This window comes from Canis lupus, chromosome 5, assembly GCF_003254725.2.
Source record: "Canis lupus dingo isolate Sandy chromosome 5, ASM325472v2, whole genome shotgun sequence".
Taxonomy (NCBI): Eukaryota; Metazoa; Chordata; class Mammalia; order Carnivora; family Canidae; genus Canis; species Canis lupus.
In genome coordinates, this window is record NC_064247.1 from 50,197,191 (window position 1) to 50,217,760 (window position 20,570).

The 20,570-nt window shown below is 41.1% G+C and overlaps 1 protein-coding gene across 26 annotated transcripts in view; it reads right to left on the bottom strand.

Moving 5' to 3' along the window:
• Positions 1 to 9,620: 9,620 nt before the first annotated feature.
• The window catches only part of FGGY (FGGY carbohydrate kinase domain containing), a 420,837-nt gene continuing 409,887 nt past the window's right edge, over positions 9,621 to 20,570 (bottom strand). For 23 of the 26 annotated variants that reach the window (XM_025427818.3, XM_025427831.2, XM_035716028.2 and 20 more), the window contains 2 exons: positions 14,711 to 14,772; positions 9,621 to 9,851 (listed from right to left, as the gene is read on the bottom strand). In XM_025427818.3, the coding sequence (XP_025283603.1) occupies positions 9,770 to 9,851; positions 14,711 to 14,772 (144 nt within the window). In that variant the 3' untranslated portion in view covers positions 9,621 to 9,769. Of the gene's footprint in view, positions 9,852 to 14,710; positions 14,773 to 20,570 lie in introns of those variants that run through there. The other 3 variants (XM_049110375.1, XM_049110374.1, XR_007410823.1) reach the window with 2 other exon arrangements.

A 20,570-nucleotide genomic window follows, 5' to 3' on the forward strand; every position in this document is an offset into this window, starting at 1 on the left:
GATGTTTAAAATACCAAGTTAAGTCCTTATACAAATGCAAAAGGGTCGTGGGGAGAGTAAAATAATAAGGAAAGGTTTAAAAGGGAACACATTGTTATCTCATGCTACATTTACAGCCATAAAGGATTTTTTAGACCACTTCCTTACCAACTCAATCACTTTATAACAAAGTCAACATTGTATTTATTTCCTGTAGATTTTATAAGCTCCCAGAAGTTTCCTGGTAAGCCCCCGTATTAAAAAGAACAGGTGATATCAAGGCCAAATGCATGTTCCTGACATAAATAGCAGGAAGTCTATGAAGTGTTTGTTGTAAGAAGAGTAGGATTGGAGCATATGCTTGAATATCTATAAGCACAATATGTTCCGCAGCACTATATAACACCTGTGTAGAACAGTTAAGCCATATGTTTCCGAAATAATACTTTAAATTACTATGTAGATGTCAAAAGGGAAAATGCACATTTGCACAAAAAATAAACATGTGTTTGCTATGAATATAATTCTTTATGGTTTCTTCAAATCTTTTGTAATTGTAACAAGTTTTTATCTTGTAGTACATGCCAAAATGTTTCTAAAATCATAAAAGTGTAACAAACTAAAAATCTTACAAGCACTATTGTCCAAAGGATGATATTAAAATTTCTATACAATGCTGGAATTTAACCAGCACATCTTTAATGCAACTCATGGGATTTAGTATTAAAAATTCCATGTGTCACAAAAGAGCCAATGTTAGGTCTATTAGCTTTTGATATTTGCTTGGTCTCAAGTGAAGAACTTTTTACTCTTTTTTGCCAAAGGCTTAACATTATGTGAAGATGATCTGTAATGTCTGTGTGCATGTGTAGCTTAGGGGAGGTAAGAGGGATGAAGTAGGTATCTTCAGCCTGCTATGTGTGGCTAGGGAGTTTCCTATCTGGAATATATAACAGAGAAGAGGAAGACTTAAATTTTAGAATAAATGGAAATACTAACTTTAAAAAGATCACAAAGAAATGCAGGATTATAGTATTTGTATTTTACACTTGCCATCCTAATGGTTTGACCTATGGTGCTCCTGGAACTACAATTTGATTTAATTGAAAGGGTAATTTAACTGAAAGATTTCTTACAGTGTATTTCCAAACTGAGGTCTTCTTTGAGCCTATTTTTAATGACTAGCTAGACACTGATAATTGGTAACATTCATTTGTGAGACATTATTTGATAAAGCAGTGAATATAGTAAATTGATATAGTAGTGAATAGCATTTTGTTTCTATAATTAGGTAAAACAACCAAATTTCATTTACTAGTCATTAATTTGCTGAGTAAACGCCTATTCACAGTTAACATGAAAGAAAACATTCATACAACTCTGGTCAAAACATTATGACCTCTTGGTTAATTAGGGTCCAAATTACTGGGGTGGTTCTGTATGAGTACAATGAGATGCTCTGTACAAAAGTTTGAGGGAATAAGTCTGGGATATGCTTCACAACTTACCTCTCTCTTGGAGATTCACAATGCACACAGCATATCAAAAAACTATTCTAAGATATTCTGTAATAACAAAGCCTATTTAACTCACTGTTTCCCAAACTTAATTGACCGTGGTTCCTTTTTTTTTTTTCCTGAGGAAAACCTATCATTATTCTGGTAAAACATGTTGGCTTTCCTGTGCTCCTTTTCTAACAGAACCTGATTTCATTGGAATAGCATCATGCCGAGTGCCAGTGCATCATGAGGTCTCTAAGCCAGCCTTGGCAGTCCCTAGTGGCAGGCCTGTGATGCACAATCTGGCCACTGAGACCTAAGGAGAAGTTTGCTTAGAGGCTGTTCCTTGATTTTAAAAAAAGGAAAAGAAAGGAAAGGAAAGGGAAGGGGAGGGAAGGAAAGGGAAGGGGAGGGAAGGGAAGGGAAGGGAAGGGAAGGGAAGGGAAGGGAAGGGAAGGGAAGGGAAGGGAAGGGAAGGGAAGGGAAGGAAAGGGAAGGAAAGGAAGAAAGGAAGGAAGAAAGAAAGAAAAAGAAAGAGAAGGAAGAAAGAAGAAGAAAGAAAGAAAGAAAGAAAGAAGAAAGAAGAAAGAAAGAAAGAAAGAAAGAAAGAAAGAAAGAAAGAAGAAAGAGAAAGAAAGAAAGAAAAAGTGGTGGCATAGAGAGAAGTTTTATTATACTTTAGAGGCTATTATCTGAAAAATAGGATGCCTGTAAAGGTTGTGGCATGTTGCAATCAGGAAGTGACAATCTTGAGGTCAAAGGCTCGGGAAATAGAAGGATAAAAGAGCTTGGACCTTTGATGGAATGGCTAAATCTGCAAGTCAACTTAATGATAGCTTGCCTCTATACTTCTTATAAAGGAAATAAATACAATATAAACCACTATTGGGAAATCCTGGCATAGAAATACTGATTTCCTGTGAGATTGCACATTCAGTACATACTCATGGGGAAAGGACACATGATGGATTTCTTAGGGCTCAGGCCACAGGGATTAATTTAGCTACAAGTCTTTCCCCATGCAAGACTGAGCTTATTACTCTGATCATGGCAAAGCTCGCCTCATATGGGCCAGTGTGGCTCAAATAGTATGGGGCATATCAGTAGAGATAGATTATGCTGAAATAAGAAACAATTGTAAAATCTCAGTGTTTTCCACAACAACAGTTTGTATCTCACGCAAGCTACATATTCATTGTGGGCTGGTTGGGCACTGTTGAGTCATCTTCACTCTGGAACCCAGGCTGAGGGAGATTCCCCGTCTGGAACGGTGCTAGTTGCTCTGTAACAGAAAAGGATGCTCTGGGGAGTCACACACTGACAATCAAAGACTTGGTCCAGGAATAACACCCACCATTTCCCACAGCTCATTAAACAGAACTGGTTACAAGATCCCACTCAACCACAAGGGGGCCAGGAACAGGAAACAGAAAACACTCACGGTCAATTGCTATCACTCACATCAGAATGGTTGGTAAAGCAATAGAAGTTTCTAGTCAGAAAGTATGCTTGAGTACTTTGGATTCTTTCTGGGAGGTTTGGGCAAAAATAAGGCCCAGGTTGGTGGCTAGAGAATTACAGGGAACTGGATTTGGCATTTGCTAAGTGTTAGATAAGGTATCAGGATTCTATCCAAATGGCCTAAAATTCAAGGCAGGACTCTAGCCCTAAGAGGGAAGCAGAGGGGCCATTAATACATTTACCCTTGCTTTCTATTGGCTGAGTGCAGAGAGATAAGCCTTCCATACGGTTTAACTTGAAACAGGACTTTCTGGGGCCAGGTGGGATGGGAGAGATGATTTTAAGTCAAAGAAGCAGGAAGGAGAATTTAACCAACCTATGGTTGAATGAAAGCCAGGGAGAGTTTTAAAAGTCAAATTTGAAGGAAGTAGTGAGGCCGGAAATAAAAGAATAAGTAAACAAGGCCTGAACTCAGGAGGATTACAGGTGGAATGAAATGTAATGTGAGGTATGGACTTTGACAAATGGCTTAGGAAGAATGTAGTGAACCATGTGAGAGGACTCAACATTTATCTTGCTTTGTGACTAGCAAAGGATAATTGCGCAATTTCAAGGGTCATGCTGAATTTGACAAATACATATTTATATTTTAGGGGAGAATTCTATGATTTGGTGAGGCTCCAGGTGCCCAGAGGCTAATGACAAAAAGATGAATTCCAAACCCGCTGGCAGGAAGAGTTGGGGCTGGTCTCAACTGGATGTATGTGGCCTGTCTCAGCCCAGGTTACATCAGGGATGGAGCAGAGCTGAATCTTTAGGTAGAAGCTTAATAGATCTCAGAAAGGCAGCGCTGGCCATGTTTCAGCTTTCATCATTTCTGGATGAGCCTTTCCAGACACACCTACATCCTTGGCATCCTTGGACCTCTATAGTGCCTATCAGCTATAGTGCTCATTGGCACCTAGCTCAAGTTTTCTGTGATATCTCTTTCTGTGTATGTCCCTTCTCTCTTGAACCTAATGCTGACCCCTTTGTGCATCAATGGGTACTGTTCCAGATCTCTTGACTTTGTAAAAGCTCAACAATTGGTTAGTTGTTGATGATAGAACACAGAAGATTCACCCATAGAAAAGTTGTCCAACTTGACCTGAAGCAATGCTTCTAGAAATTTGATGATGTAAAAATGGATTGGTTGAGGAGAAAAACTGGTATTCGTTGTACTTGTATTTTATATCAGGCACTGTGCCAGCACTTTGAAATATCATCCAATTTATTCCTTACATCAGCCATGAGGCAGATTTTCTTTTCTCCTACTTTATAGGATAAGAAACAGAGACTCATAGGTTAACTGGCCTGCATGAGTTCACATACCATGTCAATTAGTAAGTAGCGAAGCTGTGATATGAAGAAGGACTTGGTGACTCCATGGCTCAAGGCTTTCTCAATTTACCACTCTGCTTGCCAAGAGAAATAACATAGTACTTTGATCAACCAATGAGCATCAGAAGGGACCTCCTAGCTATTTATACATCTGCTAAAGAAGGGAACTATGGAGGAGAGAGCAATTAGCAAACTAATGAATCATCCTCTGTTGCACAAATAAGCTAATTGAATTTATTTAGGAAGAAGTAGTAGAGTCATGCTGCCTCTGTGTTCCAGCTACACAATCTTAAGCCAGTTACTTAAACTTTTGGGGCCATGGTTCTTGTAGTTGTAAATGGGATCGCACTCTGTCAGACCTTCCTCACCAATTTATTACGAGGAGCTGAGGTAATGTATGTACAATCAATATGGAAACAGTAGGGAAATATTCATATGGAAGGCATCATGACTGTCTTTGTCTAAATATCAAAGATTTTCCACTTCAAATGTGTTAATGTTGTACAGCAGGGAGCCAGGCTCACCCCAGATTTTTAATAAGAAAACAGTTCTAATGAAGGCTTCGGGCATGACTACTTAAATAAACAAAATTTAGGTCCCAAGAAATCCTTATTTTAATATGCAATTTTAAGTGATTTTTCTGTGCAGAATGGAAATAGAGCATAAGATTTAAGGGTGCATTAGAGAAACCTGAATTTATTAGCAAGTAGCCTTTGTTTTTATTTTAAGTTACTTATGTTTAATGACTTTATTCAATTGTCAAATATTCAGACATACCTGGTAAAACATCCTTTTTAAAAATGTAGTTTTTCGGGACGCCTGGGTGGCTCAGTGGTTGAGCATCTGCCTTTGGCTCAGGGCATGATCCCAAAGTCCCAGGATCCAGTCCCGTGTCGGGCTCCCTGCGTGGAGCCTGCTTCTCCCTCTGCCTATGTCTCTGCCTCTCTCTCTGTCTCTCATGAATAAATAAATAAAATCTTTTTTAAAAAAGGACTTTTTCTTTTAAGTTCTTCCTCTAGAAACTGGAAAAGGGGGAAAAAAAAGCCTTTTCTATTTGACTCCCTCCTATTACTGTCAGTAGCAGTTAAGTGCATTTATGGAGACACAAGGCAGCACAAAGATTCCTCTGTGATTCATCAGAAGGCCCATCTTAAGTATAATTACATTACACAGCTCCACGCAGTCATTAGTTTCTTGTTTAGTGACAATGTCCTTCATTTTAAATCCTTTGATGGTAATTATTTGTAACTATGCCCTTGAATTTGGAAAGCATGTGTACTGTGGCCCCACTGAACAATGGGTATTTCTAAACGAGGACGCAATTGGCTTCCCCTGTGGGACCATACAGGAAATGCTCTGTAACAACTGAAGATTTGCAAAAGGTTTCTGAGGGCTTGAGCTATGGTCCCAAACGAAGGTGTGTGGTTATCCGTATGCGTGTGCAATAAAAAAACTAAAAGCAGTGCGTTAGGTATAAGGCATGATTTTCTTAACCCTTCATAGACCACAGTACACTTTCCAGTTTTTGACGTTGCCTAAATTAAGGCACGTTAATATGTATCATAGATTGGCCCCAAAGTGAGGTACTTGTGAGATATTTTTAGTTCTACGAGTTTTCTTTGTGCAGAAAAATATCTCGTGTTTGTGTATTGATTCATTCATCAAGCACCCAGATGTTCTGGGAACCGTTTAGGTTCAGAAGACATAGACCCTAAGAGAGTTGGCACCCATACAAGAGCTCCCAGGCCAGTGGCAGGTGGGACAAATAAACCCAAATAACTGGATTATCCTCAGGCCTGTGAGAAAGCGTGGATCAGGTTAACATTTCAGCTTCTTACCGTCACCTGCGGATTTGGTACCTCCTCACAGCTGGGAGTTTCTAGGATGTCCTACCATGTTTTTACTGCTCCCTTTGGAGCTTAAACCCCGCTATTCCTCTACTGCCCAATGCATCTGGCAACAGCATCGATCGTGCTCTGAATGAATATAAAATCCAACGCCCAGTCTGGGTCTCCTGGAGAGAAGGCATCCCTTCTGGATGCCTCACTTGGACCCCAGGAACCCTGGCGTCAGGTCTATGGGTTTCCGCAGCTCTGCAACATGTCACACCATTCTGCCATTCTTGTCTTTTATTCCCCACTTCCCTTTCCCCACATTTGTTCTCTTAGGCTTTTTGGAAAGCCACATTTATGTTCTTCACATATGGTGAGTATTTTTGGTCAAAACTAAAAACCTATACAATGTGTTCCTTGGCAAAATGATTCGCTAAGCAAGGCTGGCTCCAACTTGAAAGAAAAGCTTTCAGTAGGCAACAAAACAAAACAAAAATCCCACAAACCACTCTGGCTACATTGTAATTCCTATTCATAAAAGCAAAATACACTTATCCTTTACACGTGTGCACTAAGTAAAGCCCCCTTTCCCGGTGCAAGTAGGTGAGTGTTGGGAGTCATTAAAATTTTTGTTCTCCAGCTACACATGGTTATAGGAATCCACACAGATACTTAAATTTTCCTAACACTCTGCGTTTATAGTAGGGACCAGAATTATTTTCTTAAGAATTAACCCTCTGGCCAAATGGCCCAAAGAGAACACCATAGAGGTGGTATTTGTGGAGTGCTTATTATCCACAAGCCACTGTGCTGGGGACTTTACACGTAGGTTTTTCACGGATTCCTCACCACTAACCCTCAAAGGTAGATAGCAGGATTATCCCGTTGATGGATGGGGGCCCTGGGACCCAGGGATTAAGAGTCTTGTCCAGGAACTTTCACTGCTGAGATGCCAGAGGATTCCTAGGTAGTTCCCACAATCCTTGCCTCCTCTGTATATGTTTTCCTCTTTCTACAAAGCAGGGGGAACCCAAGGTCAGGTTTGGGTCACCCTTAAAGCGTGGGTCACCCACAGCATGAGCACTATAACGAAAGAGTGGGTGCCAGGGCAGAGTTCCTCTCCTGCTGTTGCAAGGGGGTGACCCCTGAAACTCTGCATCCGGACGAATCTGAATTTGAATATTATCTCTACTGGTGGGGGTAGGGTGTTCCAGGGACCAGGCCCTGCTGAGCCTCGTTTTCTCAACTGGGACATGAGGTTAGTGCTGCCTGCCTCTCAGCGCTGTAGTAAGGACTGCAGAGAACAGAGAGGAAAAGACCTAGTAAGTCTTCATTCTCCCACCTCTGCGTTCCTACCATACACAGCTCCTGTATTCATTTCTGCTTTGCCAGAGCAGGCCCAGGCCTGTCCTAGTTTCTGAGTCAGGGCCAATCAGCTTTAGCAGTTTAAGCCTGTCTGGCCCAGGTCCTGACACCTTGCCTGGGTCCTGCTGTACCCCGACTCTTCCTCTGAGGTACGGAGTCTGACTCCCCAATCCTTCTCCCCTCCAGCCCAAGTGCTGGCTGGGGTCTAGCTGAATGAGCTGGGCTTTCTCCCACTGCTGGTTTGGATGCCCAAACCCACCTCCAACCTGGGCCGTGTCCAAGATGTCAAATTCCGTGGGATACCACGGAATGCCCTGGTAGAGCTGGCCTCTGCCACTGGCTGGGTGGTCCTACTCAGTAATTTTCGTTGTTGCTATTCTGAGCGTCTTCTAGATCCTAGGCCCTGCCAAAGATAGGCGTGGCCCAGGCAGGTGAGCTGAGTGCTTTATGTACATCATCTCATTTAATCCTCACTGGCCTCCTGTAAAGTAGGTACTATTCATATCTTCATTTTAAAAACGAGGAAGCTGAATCTTAGGAAAGTTAAAGATCGTTCTCAAGTCACACAGCTAGTAAGAGGGAAAGCCAGGCCTTGAGTCCAGAGCCAGGGCTCAAAGCCCTTCCCTCATGCTGCTTTCCATTCCACCTGTCAACCCTCTGCTGCTTCCCCCTTTTCTGGGTGTTGGATGGGCCCCACGGCAGCAGGGGCCTTCTCTCTTATTGGAGCATCTCTTATGATGTACTCTGATGGGTTCACTTGTCTCTGTCTCTCTCACTCGCATTACATGAGGAGCTCTGGGCCATGCTTTATTTATCCCCATGCTCCGGTGCTTTGCACAATACCTGGTACAGAAGTACTTCAAGATGTTTGTTGACTGATTTTTAGTGGCTTTTTTCCCCTCTCTGCTGAAGTCTGTACGTCCTCTGTCCAAACTCATCTGACTTACAACGGCTCTAGAATCAACATTGCTGGTTACTCTTGGGTCTGAAAGTGTGTGTGAGGGTGTGTATGTGCATATGTGTATGTCTGTGTGTGTTTCATGCATGTGTTATGGTATCAACAAAAGAACCATCATTTTTTTTTTCTTCAAATACTTGTCTACATCAAAAGCTTTAGCCATTATGTTTCTTTAGTTTCCTTTAATCTGGAAACTTTCCATAGCCTTTGTCTTTATGAAAGATATTTTTGAAGAATATAGTCTAATAGAATGCTGCCTATTTTGGGTTTGTCTGATGTTTTTTATGATTAGATTCAGGCTATGCATTCGCGGCCAGACTGATGTTGTGACCTCAGGGTATCACATCTAGAGGCATGTGATGTCCATCTACCCATCTGAAGTTCATTTTGACCACCCAATCCAGATGCTGTCCCATTTCTTCCCTGTATAGTTAACATTGTTTCTCCCCTGGTAACTACGAAACAATCTATCAGGGGACATTTTAAGACCATGCATGCATCCTGTGGCTTGTCAAAATTCCCTCCTGGATCCACTCATGGTTCCTATTTGTACCTATTTTGACTGCAAGATGAGGATCCTGTCATTAAATACAATATCTGATTCTAGACTGGATCCTGTACAGGAGGGGGGAAAATACCATGAAGGACTTTGAGTTTTTAACAAAATTAGAATACAAATAGAAAATTAAACCAAAGTGCTCTATACAAGTTAAGTCTATGGGAATTCATTCTCAAACGACTCAAAAATTCACTTATGTGTATACAAGTATATGTGTGTGGAGAGAACGTACAAACAAAAAATCAAACATTAAAGGGTAAAAAGGTAAAAGTTGTATGGGTGTTTCTGGTATAATTCCTATTCTTGTAACTTTTCTCTAAGTTTGAAATTACATCTAAATAAGAAGTTAATAATAAGCTTTTGGCCACCTATAAAATAAGCACTAGATGTCCTACCTACAGCAGTGCACATCTTTCATTCAATGGCTGACACAGCCGTAGTTAACAAGTACGAGCTTTGCCTGGACTGAATATGCCCCAAGGTCTACTGCCATAGGAGACCCGGTGACACTATGCAAAATGTCTGTCTTTATGGTGGTGTCTGCAGAAACTACATACCAGTGGTATTTTGAAATGGAAGACTCCAGCTCTGGTTGCACACATCTCAGCTGTCTTTATTAAAAGATGATACAGGAAAGATAAAGTGATACTTAAAGGGTCTCAAATACAAGAGGAGAAGACAGAGGTCCCTATGCAGTGACGCAGAACCTTCTGGCACTGGCACCTGCAAACTCTCTTCAGTCTCCTTTCATGATCGCTGCATATTCCTTCTGGTGTTCAACCAGCTTCAGGAATACTTGATATTTCTTGTCATAGTATCTGCGGGAGAAAAATGAATATGTTGAATGATCTCAGACAAAACCGTTATGCAGCTTCCCCTTAGATTTAGAAGAACAGGAATGTATCTCTTATGGTTGGGCAGACATCTCTCATTTTCTGAATGCTTATAGCATCCTGAGCAATGGATCAGCATGATTCATAGTTATATCTGCAACCTACACGGGGGTGTTATTATCCTCATTGTCGAAGCAAAGACATTTGCTCAGAGAGGCACATCTAAAGTAGTCTAGCTCCACACGGGCAAGGCTGGGATGCAAACCGAGGTCTGACTTCACCGCCTCAGCTGTAACACACTAAGAGGCTGAGGCTCAACACAGGTCCTCGCTCATCCACAGCTTCAATAAATATTTCAGATATGACTAGCCCCAGGTCTGATGACTGGTTTAGAAACCACAGTCTGACCAGGGATGAGACCAAAGATTTTCATTACCCTTTGTGGACTCCACACCTACGTTTCCTTTGCAGACTGTTTTACCTGGAAGTGCAACCCCGTGAAAATGTCACTAATATCTTCCCTCTAGAGGTGCCCTGCTGTCCAGGCATCCCAGGGTGGACTTTGCCCTCCTTCTACTCTTTGTCTGGGTCTTGGTAGACCTGTTATCCCTGGACCTGTTTGAATGTGGTGTTGACCAGGAGAAGAGGGCAGAGCAGCCTGATTTTGAAAGGGATAATAGCAGCTATGACAAATCATACATGAACACTTGCAACTTTGTCCTTACTCCTCTTGGTTGGGAGGAGCTGACATGGGGTGAGGGGTTGATGAGGCCAATTTAGCATGTCTCAGTAGATTCCGGAATGTTCTGGAAAGAAGTCTTTAGGAAGGATTTTTGGTGCAAGCTTGTGAATCTGAAGAAAGAGATTGCAAAAGCAACCCTGCGTATATGTAGGGACTTCTTGTAACATGCAGAGCTAAACAGATTAATATGGGTCCTCCCCAGGAGACTTATGAGCTGTAATGGGGCCAAATACAGAGTTAAGAGGTGAACTCTGAGGCCTGGATTTGAATCTCATTTTGGCCAATACTAGCTGTGTGACACTGGGTATGTTACGTAATCTATCTGTGTCTAAATTTCCTTATCTGAAAATGAGAATGATTATAGGATCTATCTCAATAGAGTTCTTATATGAATTAAATGAGGTAATGCATGAAAAGCACTTCAAACAGTGCCTGGATCTTAGTAAGTGTTATCTGTGCTAGTTATGATCACTACTTTTTAAAAAAAAATTAATACTCCAACATTATCATCAATCTTGTGATAAGTTGTTTCCACCAAAATCAGTTCTACGGGCATTGAAAGTTATTAATCATAGAATGATTTAGGGGACAGAAATTTTCTCCTTCTAATGATATCCTCTGACAGTTTAACATTAAATATTTCTTAGTTATATGGGATGGATTTCCTGACTCTGGAATCTCAAAACGGCTCGAAGGGAGCTTGGGTCAATAACCTTCTCATACATTGAAGATTTCCCATTTTAATCCTGACAATTTTGCAGCAACTTTGTTCACTGGTCTTATTCCTTGTACAGTGGAAGAAGCATTGGCTTTGTAGGCAGAGAAGTCTGGGCAACTACTTTAAATGGTGTAAGTCTCAGTTTCCCTGCTTTAAGAAGGATGATAACCATACCTACACCATAAAGTAACTGAATTTTAGACATGAAATACTGTGTGAGCTGCAATGTGCTCATAAATAGAGATTGATGTTTTTTTTATATCCTTCCATGATCGTGGAACACCAAAAGATGGATAGACTGTATTTTTCCTTTTTTTACACATAGAAAGCTGAGGTTCAAGGCACATTGTTCCCCTGTGCTTTTTTTCTTTTTTCAAAAATTGCTTTCTTGTAAAATACACATAACATGAAATTTAGCCATTTTAAGTGTACACTGCAGTGCATTAAGTACAGTCACACTGTTATGCAACATCATCACCTTCCATCAGCAGAACTCTCTTCATCTTGCAAAACTAAACCTCTGTACCTATTAAACAGTAACTCCTCATTCTCCTCCTTCTTGCAGCCCCTGACAACCACCGCTCTACTTTCTCTCTCCCTCTATGAACTTGACTCTAGGTACCTCACATGAGTGGAATCATATAATATTTGGCCCTTTGTGACTGGCTTTTTTTCACTTAGCATGATGTTCTCAAGGTTTGTCCATGATGAGGCATGTGTCAGAAAATCCTTCCTTTTTAAGGCTGAATAGTGCAGATATACCACTTTTTCTTTATCCATCCACCTGCAATGACCACTTGGGTTGTTTCCATGTTTTAGCTACTGTGAATAATGCTGCCATGATCATGTGTGTATAAATATCTCCTTGAGATCCTGATTTCGGTTCTTTTGGGTACATACACAGAAGTGAAATTTCTGGATCATACGGTAATGCTATTTTTAACATTTGAGGAACCACCACAGTGGTGGTATCATTTCACATTCCTACCCATAGTGGACAAGAGATCTAATTTCTCCACATCCTTGTTGACCCTTGTTATTTTCTGGTTTTTGATTGTAATCATCCTAAGGTGTGTGAGGTGGTATCTTATAGTTTTTGACATTCATTTCCCTAATGATTAGTGATGTTGAGCATCTTTGCATGTGCTTATGGGCCATTTGAACATAATCTTTAGAAAAATATCTATTCAAGATCTCTGTCCACTTTTGATTTGGGTTGTTTCGGTTGTTGTTATTTGGTCTTAGGAGGACTCTGTATATCCTATGTATTAATCCTTTATTAAATATATGATATACAAATATTTTCTCTAATTCTGAAAATTGCCTTTTTATGGTTGATAGTACCTTTCAAAGCACAAGTTTTTTCCACAGCACTTTTAAGTGACTATTCTGAGTGCACAGATAAATTCAGTCTAGGCATGAAGATGAGATTTGGGATCTTCTAAAAAGCATATTGAACCACGGTCACTAGATTGTGTTCTCTGTGATCCTGAATTTTAAAATAAGCTGAATCCTCTCTCTTCCAAATTCTCCCCACACTCAGTCAGTGGTTTCTGTGTAGCACAGACCTAAGTAAATGTCTCATAGAGATAATAATGCGATTTGAGGTAATGAGACGAAGGGAGTCATTTAGAAGGAAATGCCATCTTTCTACTTGTAAGCCTTGGGGCCACCTGTAGATGGTGCCAGAGCACCATGTGTGCTGCCTCCAGAGGCGTGCTCCCAGCTGACTAAGAAGCTAAAGATTCTTTTCAAAAGAACATGTGGATTTGCTGAACGAACTTAAAAATAGACTTCCCTCAAATGTCTTGGGAGGGTCAGCAGAGAGATGGAGAAGAATAATCTGTTTCTACAAAAGAAGGAAGCTGCTAGCGGAGACTCCCAAGGCCATTGGGAAATACAACTTCTCCATGCTCCTGAGTTGAGCTCCCCCGATGTCATGGCCTGCCTCTCTGACCTCAGTATTTCTCAGAGAGGGTTTTATATTCAGGGGGTTAACAATCCAACTGCATTTGGAGACCTTCTTTAAGAAAAGGAAAAGAAATTGGGTTGCTTTTCCATGGGCATTTTCAATTCCGTTAAAGACCGACCATGCTTTGGTGGGATCAACACCTTTGCCTGTTACAAGAGGTGGAATTTATTTTTGTACTTAACATTAAATATAATTGTAAAGTCACTTGCACAACTGTCTTCCATTTTTATTTTACTTTTTATGAAGATTTTATTTTTTAAGTAATCTCTATGCCCCATGTAGGGCTCAAACTTATGACCCCAAGATCAAGAGTCACATATTCTTTAGACCAAGCCAACCAGGCACCCCTATCCTTCCATTTTTATAGTCATCACCAATGGCTTAATAGAGGTTGTTTTCATCAATCACTAGATTATTGAAAAAGCCTTCTGTGTGGCCTCTCTGCTTTTACCTGTGGGCCTTCTAATCCAACCTCCGAGAGGGATCTTTCTATAATCTACATCTGGCCAGGTCTTGCCACTGCCTAAAGTTCACTATCCCCAACCTGCCCACAGGATGAGGTCTGAGGTCTCCAGCATGGCCTCAAAGTTCCTTATAAGATGACCCCCTCCACCTTCCCTCCTTTGTATTTTACCTCTTGCCAGTCCCCAACCCATACTTTGTATTTCAGAATTCTGAGTTGTTTATAAGTTATCTGAACATGGCATGCCATTCCCACTTTTATAACTTTGCATATGTTAGTCCCTCTATTGAGAATGTTCTCCCCATTTCCTTTAAGCATTAAAGTAAGGGTAGATTTTATCTCTTCTCAAAAGTTTTCTCTCACCTCTACATGGTCACATTCCTTTCTTTCTTAAAGGCTACTTTCTTACCTGGTAGTACTTCTATTGTAGAACTTACCCTTTCATTTTGAAATGATCTATGTGCATACATAAGATTATGTCTCATTCCCTTGGAAACCTTGCATATAGGCAAATTAGGATAATGCCTTGAATACAGCAGCTCAATAAACTAGTTTTTGTGAATTGGGATTAAAATACTGATCAAGGTCATGTTATAGTCCCTAATGTCAAGTGATATAAAGGACAGATGGACAGACAGATGCTACTGTGCCCTTTGATGGAATATATAAGAGATACCCATTTCGGAACCGAAGACCAAATTTGCTGCTAATGACCTAGGGAAAAGAACCCTGATCTGAGGGTTCAGAAATCTGTATTTGACCCCGAAGTCTGGCCCTAGCTATTTCATGACTTTAGGTAACAAAGTGACTTCACCTCTCTGGGACTCGTATCACCTATTAAAGGAAAGAACTGGATTACTGGCCCCCAAGGCTTATTCTAGCTCTCCAGTTACATGTCTTTGAATGTCCTCATTCCTCAGCATCGTGCATATAAAAAATATAAACTTACCTTTTATCCTCAAGTCTGGGAAACACAACCTTCCCAACTTTGCTCATTCTTGCCATTGCCTCCTGTCAAAAAGGAAAACAGAACACAAAGAGCTGAGTTGGAAAGCTGAACTCAAGGTGAGGTTTGTCACAAGCAAGAACATTCTATTTTTTTTAAGATTTTATTTATTTATTGGAGAGAGAGAGAAAGAGAGAGAAAGAGACAGGCAGAGGGAGAAGCAGGCTCCAGGCAGGGAGCCTGATGTGGGACTCAATCCCGGGTCTCCAGGATCATGCCCTGGGCTGGAGGCAGCGCTAAACCGCTAAACCACTGGGGCTGCCCAAGAACATTCTAATTAGAATTTACTCCCCTTAAGATATTCAGTTAGTCCGTTTTTTTTTTTTTTTTTCAACATATTATCATTGGTAATAAGAATAAACATTAATGAACATTAAAAGTTACATCAATGTTTAAGCCAAAGCCACACAGCCTTGGCTTAATACATGATTGAGTACTGAGGGCTCCAGGGCCTAACTAACCCCAAAGGCAAAGCACCTTTGTGATCACCTGAAGGGAGTGGTGGGAGGAAACGATTTTCCCTTATCATTACCTGGACACAAGGCCTTAACAATGCAATGCAATCAGTCACTAAGGCCATTGTTTACTTAAACTCAAGATAACAATAACTAGGTGGACCCTGGACCCCCACTTCACACCTGCTCTTTAGGATAACATACTTAAGAGTTCTTCTGTTCAACATAAGGCCTTATTCCAGCACTCTCTAAAACTGTGAACACAGGTGTGAGGCCTCTGGGCTGAGTCTAATTTACTTGAGCTGTGGACTGTGACTTTAGGACATTCCTGTCTTTACAATGGGGCAATCAGGTAGACATTGAGTTGCAGCGTCTGTGTGGACATGGCTGATATGTGTGGCATCAAGACCAATCACAGCTCGTGTGGGCTCCATTATAGGAATGAGAGGGTTAGGCTTTCTTAGGCAGTCTCCTAAAGCTGGTAAGGCAATGGAAAAGTTAGAAGGAATGGAGTGAACCCAAACTTTGGAGTCCAACAGACTTGACTAGGGAGATGACAAGCAATGGCATGACACAGCTTCTCAGATAGGCCTGCCTTAGGAATGGCTATTGAACTCATTGTTAAAGATGTAGTCATCCTGGGGTCACATATATACACCTTTTTATTCCACATATTTACTAATTGTTATGTACCAGACATTATGTTAGATTTGCATTAGATATACTCTCTGTCTTGCGAAAATTTACATAGTAGTTGGGGAAGAAATAATTTATGTATCTATTATATAAGTTTTATGTTACATGTATTATTTACCACTGATTCCCTTCTGGTATGCCATGTATTTACTGGTTTACATGTTTCTTAAGTTCCTCTTACTCCTTGCCCTACCCAGTATGCAAGCTACATGAGGCCAGGAGCTTTATCTTTTTACTGTTTACTTAACACCTAAAATATTCATTAAAAAAAAAAAATCCAAGTCCCTTGTATGTGTTGAGTGCAGCATTCAACATATATAGAAAGCAGAGATGAAGATTACATGGGCCCTTTCATCACAGAGCTCACCATAGAGTGGAAGAGACATTTACTCTGATCAAAGGAGAGGGTGATAAACACCTTGCTAGAAGTGGATGAACTTCTTTTCAGTAGTTATTCAAGGGTTAGGAAACTTAGTATTTTCTCATCTACCAACCATTTATACATACTTTCTACTCTGGCTAGGATGCTCTAGCAACTCTTCCCCAACGATGGCAAGAACATTCTGAAGGAGTTCTCTGGTTTCCTAGCCCTCAACGGATTTAAAAGTGCTGACTAGGAATCAGAGATGCTGAGGTTGGCAAGCACAGTGACAACAGAAAGAAATGGCAGTCTTAAGGAAGAAGGAGATTTTCTAAATTATGAAAAATTACCGAAAAGGAAACCATGGTTAAAAGAACCAAAAAAAGACAATCTGGGGCCATTTTGTGGAGGGATAAATAGTCAAACACATCTTAGTGAGGTTGCTGCTATTCCACTTCACAAGGATATTTTAAGAGCTCTGCTCACCCTGTATTTTCCCTCACAGACTTAAGTTCCAATTCCCTTCAAGTAAACCCCACATCTTGTGGAGATGGCCTCAGCAATCCCCCGTCACCAACTCTGGCGCTTGTCCTCTAGTCTGTCCTCACTTCTTCTTTTGGAGTGACACTCTGCAGGGCTCCCAGACTGGCTTCTGCTTCCTCTACCTCCTTGGAATTCTGAAAACGCCCTTGGGAAATACTACTCTGGGTTGAGCTTATGCCGAGGCCTTGAAATGACATTCCAAGATGGCCTTCATGGGTGGGACCCGGCAAACCTGTATTATAGAAGCTGCTCCATAAAATGTCCCTTCCTTTCCCACTGAAATACAATGGCAGCCCATAGGGCTTTCTTCCCTTCTTCGCATTACCTTTGCCTGTTTGTAAAATAAATTATCGAGAAATAAACACCAGCACTAGAGATTCTCAAGGCTTTAAAAGAGGTTATTTTGTCCCCTAAACAAATATAGCTTTAAACAGTAAACTGAGCTCAGGTATTGACTCCACTGAGGAGGCTTTTTCTGACTCATCCCTGCCGCCTACCTCCCACCTAGATTGAATTATTTGCTCCCCCTGCAACTTGTGCTACCATCTACCATAGCACTTATGACATAGTACCACAATTTTTTGTTAACACACCAGCCTCCCTGACGAGTCTATGAGTTCCTTAAGACAGGAACTGTGATAATTATTTCCTCTGCCAAACTCAGCATCTGGTATATCGTGTGTACTCAGGGAATGTCTATGAGATGAATGAACTTAAGGGTCATACATGTGACAAAATGTGAAAATGGAAGTTTTGGCTGAGATCTAAAGTTGACAGATATAAGATACCAAAGTGAGCTGGAAACAGACCACCCTGAAGAATCTGTAAAAAAAAAAAAAAAGGGTCGTTGAGGACCCATTAATCAACTCTTAAAACTTTCACCCACATGGAAGAACAGAGAGAGATTTGTAGGAGCAAATTGTTGTTTTATTGTGTATCATCAGGTCTACTTTCAAGGGAGGAGTGAGTCTCCCCATTGGCTAGTCAAGAGAGCGGGGCTTTACTGAGAACAACAGGGAACCTGATATGTGTTCACTGTGGGACACAATGGACTGAGTGGAATTCCCATCTGGAAGAGAAGGGCTGGCCGGCAGCTTCAGTGTAGAAGTGGAGGAGCCAGCACTGGAATCAGCCAGCACTGTCAGAGTCTGTCAGGCTCCAAAAAGCATGGCTGGTTCCCATGGACCCTCGGTGGCCCACATGTGAGAGAGCTGTCATGGATTGTCTCAGATACCATCCAATATGGCCACCTCATGAGGCAGTGGGAGTGTGCATAAGGCTTGAGATGATTTATTCCGTGTCTTAGGAATGAAGGGAAAACAGTCAACTAGAGTAGGGTAGCATTAACAAGGGCAAGAAAAGTGAGAGGTTTCTACAAGTAGAGAATTTCCAAAACAAATTCTGTGATGGAGCCTGGCTACAAACACCTAATAGGCTAAGGGAACTGATCAGACAAGAACTTTCTAAACCCTTGATCTCTCTTCCTGTATACTCTCCAACTACCTCAAAGGAATAAGAAAAAACAAAACAAAACAAAACAAAACAAAACAAAAATGATTATGCTTCAGAGGGAGTCAGCAGGGAAGAGAGAAGACCAATCCCAGCTACGTCTTCTCATGTGTAGCAGACCCCAAATGGGAAGTGGGGAGATGTCTCATCTTTGAATGAAAACTCATATGATGATTATTACATATTCGTTGATAATCTAATATCTGAGTTTGGGCTATGTCTCACAACTTAAGGAGACCATAAAACTTATATTACCTAGGATCGACTTTGTACTTATCTAAGAAAACAATACAACTACCAGGATTTTTAACCAGAGCGAAGAAAAACTTGCTCTATTGCCTAAATGTTAGGGGGTGGTGGGAGTAAAAAAGTCAGTTGTTTATCATTTCTATCTCAAGAATCGTGTTTGTCCTAACCACAAGTTATATACACACAATAAACACTGGATAAAAATATATCGGAACGTTAACAGGTTCAAGAGCATGGGTTGCAATTTTTTTTCTCTCTTTTTTGTCTTTTCTAAATTTTCTACAGTGGCATACGTGGATTTGATAATTTAAGGATAATAAAAAAATACTGCATTCTAAAAAAAAAAAAATGCTTAGATAGGCACTCAAAACAACTCGTGCTCATCCCGTCTCCTGGGGGGCAGGGCTCCTTACGGGTATTGGACACAATAAGGAGGATGCCCGGAGAATCACTGCTGTCATCAGACACAGCACTGCTGGCTTTTCTCATTTCTCCAAATAACTAATATAAAGCCAAAACCTCAGGAACCCACTGGCTGCAATAAATCTGGAAATGACCACAGCATAACAATATGAATTTATTATGGGAATGCTGACACGTGCTAAATATAGTCACCCCCCCACAATATATTTCTGTTCAAAAGGGTTTGTTTGAAGTTGGCCTCAAAATTCCTACTTTTTGTCAGCAGGCAGGAGCTGGACAATCTTAATTTGCAGCACGCTACCCTCTTTGTTTGAGAGTCTAGACAGCACAATGAATACAGTGACTTTTCTCTTTCCTTTTTGCCCACACAATGAATGCTTTTTAAAAACAAAATATTTTGTAAAATCGCATTTTAATCACTTCTTTTCTTTCTCTCTATAAGGCAGAGCTATAAATAAACCATGAAAGTTCACATTTGATCGTCACTTCTGAAAGCAAGTCAAGGGTTTCTGTAGGAAAAAATAGGGGCCCTGTACCATGGTCATGAAAGACTGCATTCATGGGGTTTGACCCTTCCCTGCCGTGTCAAGGCTGAGATACCAGTCCACACACACTGCTCACCACTTCTTGGGCCATAGCACCAGTAATCACCAGGCCTGCGTGGGCATGGGAAACACCCAGTTCTCATGTGTTATGGCCTGGCTTGGGAGCTAGCAAAGGGCACTAGGCTTCACTGGGGTGAGTTATGCAAGGAAATTAAGGTAAGGGAAGAAAGGGGCTCTTCAATACCCTTGGAGAAGAGGGGATCCCATGAGTGGCTGACACACTACTACGGGCAATTTGAGGAATGGGGGATCTAGTACCTTCTCCCCTAGCCAGGGGAAGCAAAACAGTGGCCTTAAGAATTTGGGAAGGCTATCGGGTAGTCTAGACCTAGGCACTAAAGGACATGGCATGTTTGGGAGTGTCCAGAGTCAGTCTTCAGGGAAGAATACTCAGGACCTAGCCTGGTGGGAGCTCTACTGTGCATTCCCCCAAAGACAAGAACCATGTGATTGCAGATGTCAAGCCTAGCATGGTCCTAGTTCTCATACGTGCTTGGTTAATGTTTGCTGAGCTGCTGAATGAAAAGGTGAGGACTTTCATAACAGGGGCAATGTAAGACCATGTAAGCCAGTGTTTCTGAAATGGCATACATGTACTCCAGGGAGTGCACAAGATACGCCATTAGGACTCCAGGAGAAAACACTAAAAGTGCCATTTATGTGACTTCTAGTCTAAAGAAATTAGTTAAGCTTTACCAGCATTTAATAGGCAGATTGTCACCAGATTGGTCAGTTGGTGTACATATTGGGTAGATATGAGTCACATAAGATGTGTCAGGTTTCTTAAAAGAAGTATGGGATTTCTATGCCACACAGGGGATGACAGCACGGTGATTGCCATGGGGTCCCAGCATCCAGAGATCTGCTCCATGTTGTCACTTACATGCTCTAGTTAAGTGCTTTTTTAGTTTTATTACCTTGTTTTATTTAAGCTAACCTTCATAAAATGGACAAGCAGCTGA